The 14,971-nt window shown below is 45.1% G+C and overlaps 1 protein-coding gene across 13 annotated transcripts in view; it reads left to right on the forward strand.

The window, feature by feature from the left end:
- The window catches only part of EVL (Enah/Vasp-like), a 231,822-nt gene that overhangs the window by 190,826 nt on the left and 26,025 nt on the right, over window positions 1-14,971 (forward strand). For all 13 annotated transcript variants that reach the window (XM_025191200.1, XM_025191202.1, XM_025191204.1 and 10 more), the window contains one exon: window positions 10,692-10,755. In XM_025191200.1, the coding sequence (XP_025046985.1) occupies window positions 10,692-10,755 (64 nt within the window). The remainder of the gene's footprint in view (window positions 1-10,691; window positions 10,756-14,971) is intronic.

The raw sequence follows: 14,971 nt of genomic DNA on the forward strand, positions 1-14,971 counted from the left end.
AGGTTATGTGCCTCGGAGTTGTTAAGGCTCCGAGGGTTCGGTAAATAGGTCCCCCGGAGTTGTTGAAGCTCCGTGGGTTCGACAAATTAAACCTCTGTTGCCCTCTTAAGGAAAAAGCTGGGTTCGTATGGATCAGCAGCGCTTAGAGATCTTCACGCTCCTTTCCCGAACTCCACGTGCTTTCTCTCTCTCCAACTTGGGCGGAAACTACCCAAGCCTTTTGTACGGCTAGCAAGCCAATAGCTAGCCGCCACGTATGCCTACATTTAGAACCGGCCAATAATGTGGCACGAATCTAAATACAAATGGCAGGAACTCCTTTGCATCGTGCATCACTATAATGCAAAAGAAATGCACTATGCAAAGAAAGCTACAGAACTGGCGGGAAAAGCTCCTGCACGCGGGGTCTCCGTTACAACAGAACACTCCACCGTCCAAAAGAGCTGCAATTTGGTGGGAACATGATTTAGCGATGCCGAAGCACACACAAACAAGAAAAACCACAACTTTGGGTTGTGACAAACACAAGCCAGGATTCGTGCCTCCCAAGCTTGAGTGCTGGAGTGATGTTCTCTGTTGTGCTTTGTGAACCTTGAATTCCTTTTTTCACAATGGTGTAGCTTCAGCAGAGGTGGTGGCTAGAGCTCCTACCCAAGACAGTCTGGTGGTTGGGGCACTTTCCTACAGGGGAGGAGTGAGAGGTGGGTTTGAACAGCCCTAGGCAGAGGAGATAATTGAACCTGGGTCTCCCATGTCCTGGGTGAGTGCTCTAAGGGCTAGATTTCTGCAGAAAAGAGAGAATCTGCCTCCCGTGGCCATGCTTTAAAAGGAAGTGGAAGCCATTGTATTTTGCTAGGAGCCTGATCTTGATTGGGGATATGTGTTGGCCATGCTCTGAGAACGCCTGTCAGCCTGAACCAGTAGGGCAAAGGCATGAGTGAGGTGCACAGTTGCTGATTCTCAGCCCTATCAAGACTGGGGCATGTTCAGAGGCACAAATCTAGGCTTCTGGGAGATGTAAAGGCAAAAATTAGTTGCCTGTGGAATTTGTGTGTCTGGGGTAAGGTGGCAACTAAGTGGACTTTCCATGTTTGCAGTTTTGAATTCCCCCTAAATTTTGTGTTGGATCCAGAAGAATTGTCTGCTTGATCTGACCCCTGCACCTACATAACCACAGACAGGCTATGACTCTTTCCATAAAGAGCTTTCACATACAACCATATAAACAGATGTGGAGTGCACTTGCTCTTCAGTATAATAGCAAGACATGAAGTTTCTTAGGACATGTTCTTCAAAGACCAAATGGAGATTTGCATCATATGGGAAAAGCACAGATATATCAGACCTGTTAGTCTCTTTCCAAGGCTGTGCAGGCTGCATTTGACCGGTGGACTGGAGGTTAAGTACCCCTGGCCTAGTGGGTAGAGCAGGGAGCTAGAGCAGCAATATGGCCTGCAGGGTGGATCCAGCGCATAGGGCCCCTCCATAAGCCCTTTGTAAACCCTGGCCCTCACTGCCCCTCTGCAAGCTGGTGCTGCTGTGTGGGAGGTGTGACTGTGGTTCCTAAGCAATCACCCTTCAACCCCAGCCTGGCTTGACCTGCCCCAACCTACAGGGTGCTAGAGACGAGAGACAAAAAGCCTCTGCCTAACTGCCCCTTGGCTGTTTCCAGCCCTCCCTGCCTGGAGAGTGGGAATTTAGGTAAGGGCCCCACTGGGCTGGGGCGAGGGACTCCCATGGGGAAGAGGAGGACCAGGAGTGCGGGAAGCTGTGCACTATGGGGCCAGGCTGGGCTGGCTTCACACAGTGCAGGAGCTGTACCCTATGGGGCTGGGTTGGGCTGGTCTGCACGCTGCCACCACATGCAGCCAGGGACTGGGGTGGGAGCATGGGAGCTGTGCGCTATGGGGCCGTTGCTGCCATGTGCGGTTGGGGACTTAAAAGTGCTATGGGGCCAGGTGGGGCTGACCCCACACCCTGCCAACATGTACAGCTGGACACTTGGGCAGGAGCACTATTGGGCCGGCTGCGGCATGCCCTGCATGCTGCTACCATGTGCAGCCAGAGACATGGGCAAGAGCTGCGTGTTACAGGGGCAGGTGGGGCTGGGGTGGGAGCCTGGGGAGCTGTGTATTATCGGCCCAGGAGGGCGGGCCCCGCTTGCTGCCACCATATGCAGCTCCAGGGACTTCGAGGATTCTCCTCACGCACACAACCTCTCTCACCCTCCACTGTACCCCAAACACACCAACACCTTCCCACAGCCCCCACACACACTCTTATTCACCCACCATAACTTCCCATACCCTGCCACAGCTCCCATCCCCCACCCTCACCATACCCCCAAACACGCCCTCCCACAGCCCCACACACACCCGTCCACTATACCCACACCTTGCCACCCCTGCACCCACCATACTCATACCCACACACACACACACACTCCCCAACCACATCCCCCACATACACCCCCTTTCCCCCACACACAATATACAAGAGTTGCCACCCTTAGGCCCCAGCCAGCCACATCAGCATCTACACGTGTGTTGCGGCACATTAAATTACGCTGCTGTAGGATAGCGTACTTGTGTTGACAAGTACTAACCTACGGTGGTGTTTATTAGTTTACAGCAGCATAATAGAGACCTGTTTAGATGCTAAGATTTTATTGCAGGGGTCTCCGCAGTAAACATCTCATGTAGACATGCACCCACTGATTAGTTTGTGTGCCCAGCCCTTGCGTGGGTTTAAAGTCATACCTATACACACCAACTGTTGCCAGCCACCTCCATTGACAAGGCCTTCAGATAACCTTGGGCAAGCTGTGTAACTGTTTCTGCTTCACAGGCTTCTTGAAACTTAATTAATACTTCTTAAGGTGCTTTGTTGTTCTCAAAGGACACGCAGGTGGTGATATCATAGTATTTCCTTAGTGTGTTATGCTCTAGATGCTTTGAGACAATCTGCATATGAAAAGTGCTCTATAAAACCAAGTTCTGCGTCATGGAGTATTTAATAGCAGTGAGAGAAGTACAGCAGTCATGCAGTACTTGTACCTAAATTACTAATCTACTGGGTGTGTTCTCCTCTAGCAATGAGGCTTGAATTTTATTATTATGATTCACACTATGAAGAGGGGATATTTACAGAAAGCTCTGTGTGCCCTGTGACACAATTAATATCACAGCAACCCTCCACCAACTGGGGCACCAGGAAAGAGGTGGTTCCCCAGCAAAGTCATCCCAAAGCTATTTGAGGCTCTAGGAATCAAAACCAAAGTATTTAATTCCCCTCTGAAGACTGATGGGCAGCCAGTACCAATCTCAGAGCAGTGGTATTAATCCCAATAAGACATCTCACTTATTAAGGGAGCAGCTTTGATCTGTCAGCCTTGGTGTCCATGTGGTTTAGTCCCACATAGGGTGTATTGTGATAGTCTAATGTTGGTAAGGAGCCTGTGGATAAGTGGCAAGATCCATTACCAAAAACAGAGAGGCTGCTCTGTTTGCTTAAAATCTATGTCAAAAGCATGCATCCAGTTAGATCAGCATTTCAGTTTCTCTGAATCCCCAAATCATGGGTGCTGAAAAATGGTTCTGGCTTGCTGTTTACTCGCGTGCCTGTGAGGAGTGCTTTTATCTCCATCTGTAAACACTTTAAAGAGGAACAGGAAAACTACTGCTTGAACCTGTGGACTATTGTAACAGCAAATAGACAGTGAGAGAACTCCTTTCTGCACAGACTTTCTGTACACAGCTGAGTTAAATGCAAGCACAATCACAGGATTTCTTTCAGTAATGATGCCTAAGTTTGCGAAAGATTTGAGCTCATCATGGCTAGTTTTCTGAGCTCTAACTACCAGAAATGGCAAAGTGTAATGGGGATAGCCATGATTTTGAGAGAGGGAGAGTTTAGTAGCAGCTGGCTAATAATACACAGTAATAAAGACCATCAGAGAGCCTTGGTAACAGACCTATGCTGCAAAGGTCCCCATTCAAGGACTGTTAGTTCATTCAGGAAAATGGCAGGATGGCTATAAAACAAATGTTGGGATGGGGTCAGTACTGAGCAGTTGTATTCATCTCAGTTGGATTATAACCAGGCCTGTGGCAGTGCCACTGGGCTGTGAGTCTCATGTAGGCCCAGGGTCAGTGACAGGAAGTGATAAGAAAACAGTAAAAGTTTTCTGCATTAGGAGGCAGTGTGGATAATTGCTACCAGGGAAGGGGAAGCAAAGCTACCTCGGAAAATGTCCAGTATCTGTCTTCTCAAAAATATTTCTAGGGCTGAGTCACAAAATGTTCATATAAATGCTGTCAATTATTACAAAGCAATGAGGCAAGGGAACTTCAGGCTTTCACAGCCCATCTCCCAAATTAAATCCTGATCACAGTGTTGATTAAATGTAGATCACAACAGCTATGGACTTACAAGTGGGCGATTAGCTAAGGTGTCTCCCCTGATCATTTTCAGTAGCGCTAGTCTCTCTGGGTCCAGTCCCAAAAGCTGTCAGGTTAAGAGGCAAGTCATATTGCAATTTGAGAAGCATGTTTATATGGGGATGCCATTACTGGCAGCACTCTCTGCTCAGTCTGCTCATGTTTGAAAAGCACATGAAAATGTGGGGAGCAGTTAAATGTAAATGGGTTTATTTAATTACAGAACTCTTGATTTAAACAGGTGTCTGTTATCTGTCTCTCACGGAACGTGCATTTATAAAATCAAGCTGTTGCTAAAAATAATCCCAGCCTTCAGTATGTGTATAAGCCGTGGCAGAGTGCACTAAAAAAAAACAAGCCCAGAAACAGGGAGAAAGTTTGAGTCTCCTCGGTTGTAGGTCATTAGACTGGTATGTAAAAGTTTACAAAGGAACTCAAACTAGAAGCAAAAATCCTTCTAAATTAATATTTCACACCAGCTGGTCAGGCCAGGCTCCCCAGTAACTCAGCTGCGATTTGTAAATTTGCCTGGCAAACCTGGCCAGAATGTTGAACTTTTAACAAAATTCTACGATTTTTTTGTCAGGTTTAGCAAAGGAAAATTTCCCATAACTGTAGCAAACAGCCAGTTTTGCCTGCCCCAGGAGATCACAGCTGGAAGGTTTGTGGGGAATGATTTGTAATGCTTCTGTGTAACTTGCCTAGGTGCAAAAAAAAGTGAAGAACAGTGCTGGCATGTTCTCAACTACAATAGCGAAGGTGCAGGAGGAACAAAAGCCCGAAGACTCAAAAGACCCCAGTTATTCCCCCAGTAAGAATGACTTTCCTCCAACTCTACCCCTGGATGTGGCAGTAATGCAGAGCTCCTATCCATGCTCCACAGCTTCGGCTTGAACCCAGAGACTGACCCTATACTGGGATTTAATGCTGCTTCAAGCAGCGTTATTTTTCTGCAGCTTGGCTGGCTGTCTTGTTTTGCAGGGGAGAGGAGACAAGCAAACTGCCCTTCTCTTTCCACACATTCAAAGAGCCATGCTTTCTGCATAGCCATATTTATGCAGTGCACAACCTCAGCATGGAGCTCTTTCTGGTTTTACTCCCCCTATCCACCCAGGTAGTGGAGCAGAGAGGAGAGGGGACCAACTTGTTAAAGGCTGGCAGTTTGTTATTGTCCCTCACTGGTGGTGATATTATGCATCCCAGCTGTCAAATCAATTCCATGCTACCACCTCAAAATGTACTTCTTTTTCAGGATTCAATAATAGCAAACATACTTAGATCTAGAACAATTTTAGGCAAAAATTGCATCAAATAGAATATTTGTGCAGAAGCAAAATAACAGCAGAAGGAAGAAAGGCTTTCTTTGGAAAAGATTTAAAGCAATGGATGAGCTTTCAGTCTCTGCAGATTGTTATATTTTCTGTTTCAGTATGGTGATTTAGGAACTCTCACCATCTGGAGACTCATTTCAGTCTTATACGTACAACAGTAATTGTCGTACATCTCCTGACATTCAACAAAGAACTAGGGAGCTTTGTGAGCTATGCAACAATGTATTTCCAACAATGCATCTGAATGACCCTTTAAATGAATGTACAGATGGAAATGCATATGTATTCTGCACCACTTCTATAAATAGGTTTTGTTTATGTGTATGTGAACAGGACAGGTTGGCTTATTTAAGCCCTGAATAACTCCCTCCAATCTGATTCATTCTGTCTTCAGCTAAGGACAGAAGTAACACACAAACCAGTTTAAGTAATCAGAAACTGGTTCAAATCTGTTACACGATGGAAGTTCATTGCATTTAAACCACTTTCAAAACGGCTGAAGCTGGTTTAAGATAAACCCATGGGCAACTGGTGCTGCCTTAGTCAGGGGGGCACGTGCCCCCCCCCCCCCAAACCCGTCCCGCCGATTGGGGGCCCCCCCCCCCCCCCAAACCCACCCCCGCCGATTGGGGGATGGGGGTGTCCCCCTTGGCCGATCCTGCCAACCTGCTGATCGCTGCAGCCGCTTTCAGGAGTGACTGTGGCTGCTCCTAGAAGCAGCTGCAATGACTGACCTGCACTTGCAAGTGGGGGGGCACTGGTGTTCCTGCCTGCCCATCGCCTAAGAGGTGAACGCGGCTGGTCAGGGGGTACACCCCCTATGCATCGTCACTGGATAAACCTGTTTGGATGTAGTATCAGACTTGACTTAACTGGTTTAGGTCAAACCAGTTTATGGAACTTTTGCCCTGGTCCCTTCCTTGTTCAAGTTAACTCACAGTCCCCCAGCATCCCAGGTTGCTTTGCAGCCCTGGGCTGGGCTGGGCTGTGTTGTCTGCTCCAGCAGAGCCGGGTTGGCCCCATCTCTCTGCTACCTAGTCAGAGCACTATCACTGCTACAGCTGGCTGACGGAGGGAGGGAGGGAGCGAGGTAGCCTGGGGGGTGGGGCTGAATCTGTACCCCAGCTGGGGTCTGCCTGTAGGGTGGGGAGCAGCCCCTCGCAGGCTTTTCCTCCTCCTGGAGGAAATAGTGGGGGGCATGGCCAGGCCCAGGCCTGCCCTGCCAGTCTTCTTCCTGTTCCCCATTCAAGCAGAAAGCAGGGGGATGTAGCCAGGACCTGGCCTGGGATGGGGGTAGGGGGGGAGGTTAAACCCCTCCCTGCCCCTGCCCCCCTGCCTTAGTGTGCCAGCCCCAGCCCGGGGCCTTGGCCATGTGTCCTGCTCTCCACTCGAGTGGGGGAAGGAGGAAAAGCCTGGCAGGAGCTGGCTTCTCCCTCCCCTCCCCAACACAGACCCCAGCTGGGGTCCCATGCAGGCCGGGGAGGGTGTTTAATCCCCTCCCCAGCATGCCCTCCCCACCCCCACAATTTCTGCTCGAGTTGGGGAGCGGGAAGTGGCCAGCAGTCCGTGAGCGGTTCTCTAGCACTCCCCCCAGCTTCTGGCCTGGGTCACTGCAGGTATGTGGCTGCATTTCCGGAATAAAAAGTGAATGTCTGTTCACTTGGTTCTTTGTTCAATCTATACAGGTTAGACAAATCTGCAGTAATTTAATTGATTCAGCCTCAGGCGTTTTGACTGGCTATACTTAAACTTCCTGTCTGTCTGTCTGTCTGTGGAGTGTTTCTCAAGAAGTTGTAAAGAAGTTTTCCATTTCAACACCTTAAATAAGGTTTTAAATGAGGTGTGAAATGTGCCTAATTTTAAGTACATTTCACACTTTGAACACATTAAAAGTTGCTAATTATTTTTTAATTAGGTTCTTAAATAAGAGACTATGGCATATTTAAAAAAATAATGTAAGGAGTTATTAATATACAGAGCTGAGGTAGTGAGATCATACAAAGGTGGTGTAATCAGGTTATACTGTTGTGATTAAACAAAAAAGAGTTTCAAATTATGTTGACAGAACTGACCTGAAACTGTTTTGGGCTAAAAGGGCCCATAGCCTGCCTGGGAGCTACATGGTTTGATTTTTTTGAGAGAAAGGGACAGACTTTTAAAATTCAGCCTCTTTTTTCCAGCCACCGTTCTCTGCAATACATATAGTGGCCCCAGCCCTGCTGACACATGTGTGTGTGTGTAAGAACAAACTTATACAACTGACTTAAATGGGAGTCTTTGCATATTGAAAAATAAGCATGGGTATCTTTGCAGGATCATGTGCTTATGCATCTAACTATTTGATATGCAAGTGCAATCAGTTTAATAGTTTTCCAGATGACAGAGAATTACATCCCGATCTCCCCTCTGTGCTTATTCTAGAGAGACTTCTGCAGCCTGCTTTGCACAAACTGTTCACAACTTTTTTTTAAACTTTCGCCAGGGCAGGGTAGTAGAGAGAAGACAGAAGAGTCTGACTTTTGTGTGTATTTTTATAAGGTCTGCTCCTAGGTTTCTTCTGCATGGCAAAACGTGGACAAGGTGGTTGTTATACAGTTTTTCTGGGTATTTAGCCTCCAGAGAGGTATCTTGTTAATGCAGCAGATTAACAGGGATCTGGGGGTCTTTCATTTGCTGTGGAAAAATGTGGATTTTGACATTTGAAGGAGGAAAACACGTTTTCTCCTTTAAAGGAGAAAAATGCAGATTTTCCTCTGTAAAGGAGTAAATGGCGGGGAAACTGTGGGTTTCCCTTGGCAGGCTGGCAGCCTTCTAGCCTTCAAGATGATGCTTGGGGCTGGAGAGAGCAGGGGGAGGGTGTTTGGAGGCAGGGGTGCCACGTTTGTGCACATGCGCACATGCACATCACCAGCATACATCCAGGCAGGGTGGTGGGAGCAGCCCTGGTAACTGGATACAGGTAAATCTATGGGGAGTGGGGTTTGGAGAGCCAGGTATTGGGGATTGTCTGAGGGGGGCTGTGGACAGTGTGTGGGTGGCAGAGGTATGTGGAGGGGGTGGGTATTGCCAGAACTTGCCAAGATGGGGCCCTGTTTGAGGAGGGAGATGCAAGGGCCTTCAAAAGTCTAGCTGTAACCCCAAGAGTGTCCGTAGCTGCATAAATGTTTAATGACATACTTGGCACGTGTAGCTATAAAAAGAATTTGTGTAGCGTAGATGCTTCACACACAAATCATGAATCCAAACCACATGCTTCCCTGAAATATGGGGATGTTTGGGTCTTACTCTAGACTTCGAGGATGGTTCTTTCATCTCATATACAACTTTTGGAGATTTTGAGATTCAGCTTTTTGCTCAGCTGCATCTCTTAACAGTTACAGCACATCAGCGATGATGATAGGTAACGTTGCCATATGATAGTGTGCAGTTATCTTGTGCCTTTCACATGTCATCTGCAGTCTAACTTCTCAGCTGTCACCATCAAGACTATTTCTAACATACAGAATAGCTGAGCAGCTTTCAGTGAGACCACAGACTTCCTTGTCACATTGCTTTTTTTTTTTTGTTCCCTACCAAAGACATTTCCCCCTAAACTGTGTTGGCCAATTGGCAAGCAGCAGTCAGTACTAGATCGGTGATGGGTGCAACGAATCAGAATTTTATCCTGTTGGAAATGTGTTATACTTCTTCCCCTGCCTCACTCTTCCCTTGCACATTTCTAATCAGGCAAAATTTTGGATAGAGCTTCCAAAAGTGACTAGTGACTATACGTGACTTAATTTTGGGCAGTTTCAGACATTGCCAAAAGCATTATTTGCAGCAAGTATTAAGTATTCCCTGGAAATAAAGTCCCTTTTGGGTACCCACAGTCAGTGAACAGTTTCCAAGTGGCCAAATTTCTCTCTCTGGCAAGTTGTGAGCTATTGGTGTGTATAGACTTTAATAGGGGTAAAACCAATAGAATTATAAAGAAATTGGTCTAAAACACCAAAAGGCTTCATGAAATTCTGTTCCCACTGAATTCAGTGGCAAAGTTTCTGTTGACTTCAGTGGGCAAATAGTTTATTATTGAGCGTCACTTCTCTCAGAAACTAACATTTAACCACTAATGAATATAATAAAAATGACCAAGAACAGAAGCAGATTCTAGAGCCAAATGCAGACGTGACCTAGATGGTGACATAAGTTGTGTTCAGCTGGGTGTCTCCGTCTGAGAAAGGAGACCGACAGAATTGTAGAAGGCAAAGCAAAACTGTAACCAGCCTTCTTTATCTAACACCTTCTCTGTAGCACCACAATGCTTTTTCCTGTTCTAACCGTGCCCTTCTGCCACCTCTCTGCCAAAGGTGCACCAACTTGTATTCATTCACACAAATTCATGGATGTAGCATTTACATCAGCATTTATATCATCTCCCACCCTTGTCCTCATATATATGAACTGGTACATGTGAGGGAGGCAGCCTTGTGAATCATACAGATAAGGGGAATGCAATGTGACATTGAGCAGTTCTTTCATCTGCGCCTTGGCAGTCCTCTTAGGGCAAAGTTCTCCTTTGATCCAAGCTGTGCCATCGCATCCTGGGATCTGTATTACTCATCTACATATGGGAAGCTAGTGTAGAAGTTGCTCATGTAAAAACTAGCCGAGTATGTGCAGCAAGGATGCCAAAATGTTTTCAGCTCCACAGAAATCAGAATAGTATCCTGGTAGAATGGTCGTCAGCTCCACTAGGACATTCTTCAGAATGTCATGCACGTGCACACACAGCGGATAAAGGATGCTTGCATTATATTCTGCATTATATGGTATATGTGTTATAAAATAAATTCAGTGAGACTGAACAGCACTTTTGTCAGAAACTACCACAATGTTGTATCGTATTTGCTTAGCTAATTATCCTTTGTTATGTATTCCACAGGTCCAACTACCCAGCGCCAGGTGCAGAATGGACCCTCTCCAGATGAAATGGAAGTGCAGAGAAGGTAAAAGCTGCTACTTAAGTTTAGTGAATTCAGGTAGCTTTACATTCTAGCTTTACATTCTGCAAGTTGATAGCATGGATGTTCCTTGTGTAGAAAGAAGGAAGTGTCTACTAAAACACCATGTTTTTCATGTTTAATATGTTGCATATTTTATGCAGCTAAATTTTACCATGATTCTGACTTTTATGTAATAGTTGTTAGTGATGACCAGGGAGCCTGGTTTTCTCTGATTTAAAAAAAAAAATCCCCAATTTTCACATTAAAAACAGTAACCCAAAATCCACCTTTTTCTGTGATTAAAATGAAACACCACTAATATATATATAAAAGTGTATTAGTGGCGTTTCATTTTAATCATGGAAAAAGGTGGATTTTGGGTTACATTTTTTAAATCTGAAAATTGGGGATTTTTTTATCAGAGAAAAACCAGGATCCCTGGTGATGACTGGTAAAGAATTGAAATCCTGTGGAAACCCTGAACTAGGAGGCACTGATGTCCAGAGATAAGGAGGACACCTGTTTAAAAGCAGTTTGCATAGTATTTAAGCAGGGGTTTCTAAAGCTTATTAAGGAGGCTTAACATGATCCAGTGTGGAATCAGGTGTTAGTGACAGAAGATCAGGTTTCATAGAGACTATCCCACCAGCAGTGCATAGGCCAGGTGATAACTTGGTCCATTGATTCTGGTGCCTGGTCCTTAATGGGGTACAGTTCCTTGTATTAGTATCTTTCCCTGACCCAGGATAATAATCACATGAAAACTATAAATTGGAGTTGGAGACCCCAATATGAGCCTTGTCCAGATCAGGTCATGTCTTACATGTGCATCTTGCCTTTAATGCCACTATTCTCCTCTTCCCCATCCTCTATCTTCCCTCCATCGTATACGTATGGCTGCATATTGACAGCCAACAGGATTTCAGGTTGGGATGCTCTTGTTACCTACTTCATCTGTGATTTAGAGGAGGTTTCCACATCAGTGTTAAAGGGAGCCAGAGGGCTTCACTCGCAAGCTAAAGATAGATTTTTGAGCCTGCTAACCTACCAGAAGGCCCAGGGTGTGAACAGATATTACCTTTTATTGCCATGTGCCACCCTAACAGCTTTGTGGCTGCAACACAAAAAAGAATTGTTGCTGCAACAAAGGGGAGATTAATTTGCATCACTATTTGACAGTGGATCTCTGCTACATAGCAGTGGAAAACCCTGTCTTTCCCTGTTTATAGAGACATACCCTGGAGACCCTGGGGGTTGTGTCTCTGCAAGCAGGAAACCCCAACTTTCTCTGCTTACAGAGATGTGCCCCCTACTCCCTGGGGAGCCTCTCTGTAAGTGGAGAAAGCCACATTCAGATACGCTTCATATTGAGGAGTCCCTTACTCTGGGAGTTGTCCTTAAAGCATTCATGAGGTCCTTCTCTTCAAACCAATGTGACTATTTGTGTGTATAAGCTGTACTCAAGTATGTGTCTGAGGGAAGGAGCCCTTCAAACCAAGGCAGATGGCACCAGCCTAATACACAAGCTCTTCCTGTGTCTAAATTGGGTCCCTGTCTCCTGGGGAGTGCTGTCCACCTGCAGTTCACCAGCAGTCCCAAACTTCTTTGCTGGCACAGCTGGGCTGGGAACTTGTTGTTAGTGTTTTTTTGTTTCAGCCCAGGCCCTGTGACATGAATGGGGTGTGCAGCATTGGCCAGGGTCCAACCATAGCAGGGCAAACTCTTTGCAGCCTGTCTTGAAGAATGAGATCTGCCCAGAAACATGAATAGAATTTGCTCTATACTTTAGAGAGAAAAATATCCATGAAAATGCATGTCCCTCTCTTCCTTTTTCTGGCTCCTTCTTGTAACAAGCTATTCAAGGTGACCGAAAATGCTTTGTGTTTTATTTGTACAACTGAGGCTTCATCTGTACAACTGATGCAATTGTCTAGGCTGAGCAGCTTGTAACTGGGAAATGAAAGCAGGAGATTAGAGATGAAGAAGGGGATATAGATCCTCACCTGGTACAAATTAGGAGAGCTCCCTTGAAGTCAGTGGTGGTATGACAATTTAAACCAGGTGAGGCAATGCCATTAGGTTGTTTTCCTGTGAATCTACAATATTTTTTCCATATGCATTTAATGGTTTTCCCAAAATTGCACCATTGAGTACTGTACTCCGTGATTTTCGTGTGTAGGAGTTGCATGCCAATTTTCTATTATGAATTTGGTTTAGGATTTATCCCTGGATAAGAAATAATCCTAATTATGGTTATGTCTGTCTCTTCTATTGATTTGGAACCCAAAATGTAGTATGGTTTGTTAGAAAAATTAAAAGACTTAACCTTATTTTACATACCCAAACAGAAATTCTCCAGGTATTTCTGCTTAAAAATTGTAAATTCCACATTAAATCAAAAAAATTAGAAATAATATAAAATGTAACAGGACGGCCCATATAAAGCTTTCCATGGCATATTGATTTGTTATAGGCCAATCATCTATGATCCAGGTTATCCTACTGTGAAAAGAATGAGGCAGAGGTCTTGTAGAAAAAATAGTATACCATTACATGCTTCGAGATGTTGTTATAGTGCATTTGCCCGAAGGGAACAAATTAAGGTTGTACAGGCAACATTGGTTCTGTAATGTCCTAATCTTTGGGTGCTTGGCTTAGCAAATTAACATTTTTTTGAGTTAATTAACTTATTTATGGAATTTCTGAGTCACATCTATACGCTCTTGCAGTGTGTAGTTCCTGTCCATGTATATAGTGAAACAACTAGCTGTTTTTACCTGTTCATTGTTTGAACTGAGCACAGAAATATCAAGTAAGAGTTATCACAGTTACAGTAAAAAAAATTCCTTGTTTTCAAGATGGTTAAAGTGTGAAAGAGAAGACCTCTAGTGGGAAATTTGGGGAACTGCTACTCTCAGAAATGTGGCAACTTTTTAAATGCTTTTTGCTACTCACCATAATCACGGTTTTAATAGTAATTATGTAACGTCTCATTCCTACCATGAGCTTAAAACTTTGCCTGTCACAGTACTGAGATCGACAGCTTGTTTATAATCATGAGGTTACTAGAAATTCAGCAGAGTAATTTTGTGATCACTGATTATTGAGACAACCCTCAAATATTGGACTTCTAGGCTAGGGACAGAAACTGGTATAAGTGATAAGAAACCAATTCAGATCTGTAACACAACAGAAGTTCAGCGCACAGACCACTTTCAAAAAGGGCCAAAACTGGTTTTAGTTAAACTTGGATGGATGTACTATAGTATCAGACTGAACTGATTTAGGTTAAATCGGTTTATTGAACTTCTGTCCTAGATTCCCTCCAGATTCATAGAATCATAGAAAGTTAGGATTGGAAGGGACCTGAGGAGGTCATCTAGTCCAACCCTTCAAAGCAGGACCATCCCGAACTAGATCATCCCAGCCAAAGCTTTGTCTAGCCAGGTTTTGAAAACCTCCAAGGATGGAACTTCCACCACCTCTCTGGGTAGCCTGTTCCAGTGTTTTACTACCCTCCTAGCGAGAAATTTCTTCCTAATATCTACTTAAATTTTCCTTGGTGCAATTTGAGACTCTTGCTCCTTGTTCTGCCATCTGCCACTACTGAGAACAGTCTAGTTCCATCCTCTTTCAAATCCCCTTTCAGGTAGTTGAAGCCTGCTATTAAATCACTCCATCAGTCTTCTCTTCTGTAAACTAAATAAACCCAGTTCCCTCATTCTTTCCTCATAAGTCATGTCCCCCAGCCACCTCACCATTTTTGTTGCCCTTTGCTGGGTTTTCCCCAATGTATCCACATCCTTTCTGTAGTGGGGGACCCAAAACTGAACACAGTACTCCAGATGTGGTCTCACCAGTGCTGAATAGAGGGGAATAATCACTTCCCTTGACCTACTGGCAACACATCTACCAGTGCAGCCCAGTATGCCATTAGCCCTCTTGGCAACAAGGGCACACTGCTGGCTCATATTCAGCTTACTGTCCACTGTAACCCCCAGGTCCTTTTCTGCAGAACTGCTGCCCAACCAGTACTGCTGCATGGGCATGTTCCATCCTAATTCCAGGATTTTGCATTTCTCCTTATTGAACTTCATGGATTCAAAGATTCCTTTTGGCCCAATCCTCCAATTTGTCTCGATCACCCTACTCTCCAGTATATCTTCTACTCCGCCCTGGCTTGGTATCATTTGCAAACTTGCTGAGGGTGCATTCTGTG

The sequence above is a fragment of the Alligator sinensis genome, unplaced genomic scaffold, assembly GCF_000455745.1.
Source record: "Alligator sinensis unplaced genomic scaffold, ASM45574v1 scaffold1385_1, whole genome shotgun sequence".
Classification (NCBI taxonomy): domain Eukaryota; kingdom Metazoa; phylum Chordata; order Crocodylia; family Alligatoridae; genus Alligator; species Alligator sinensis.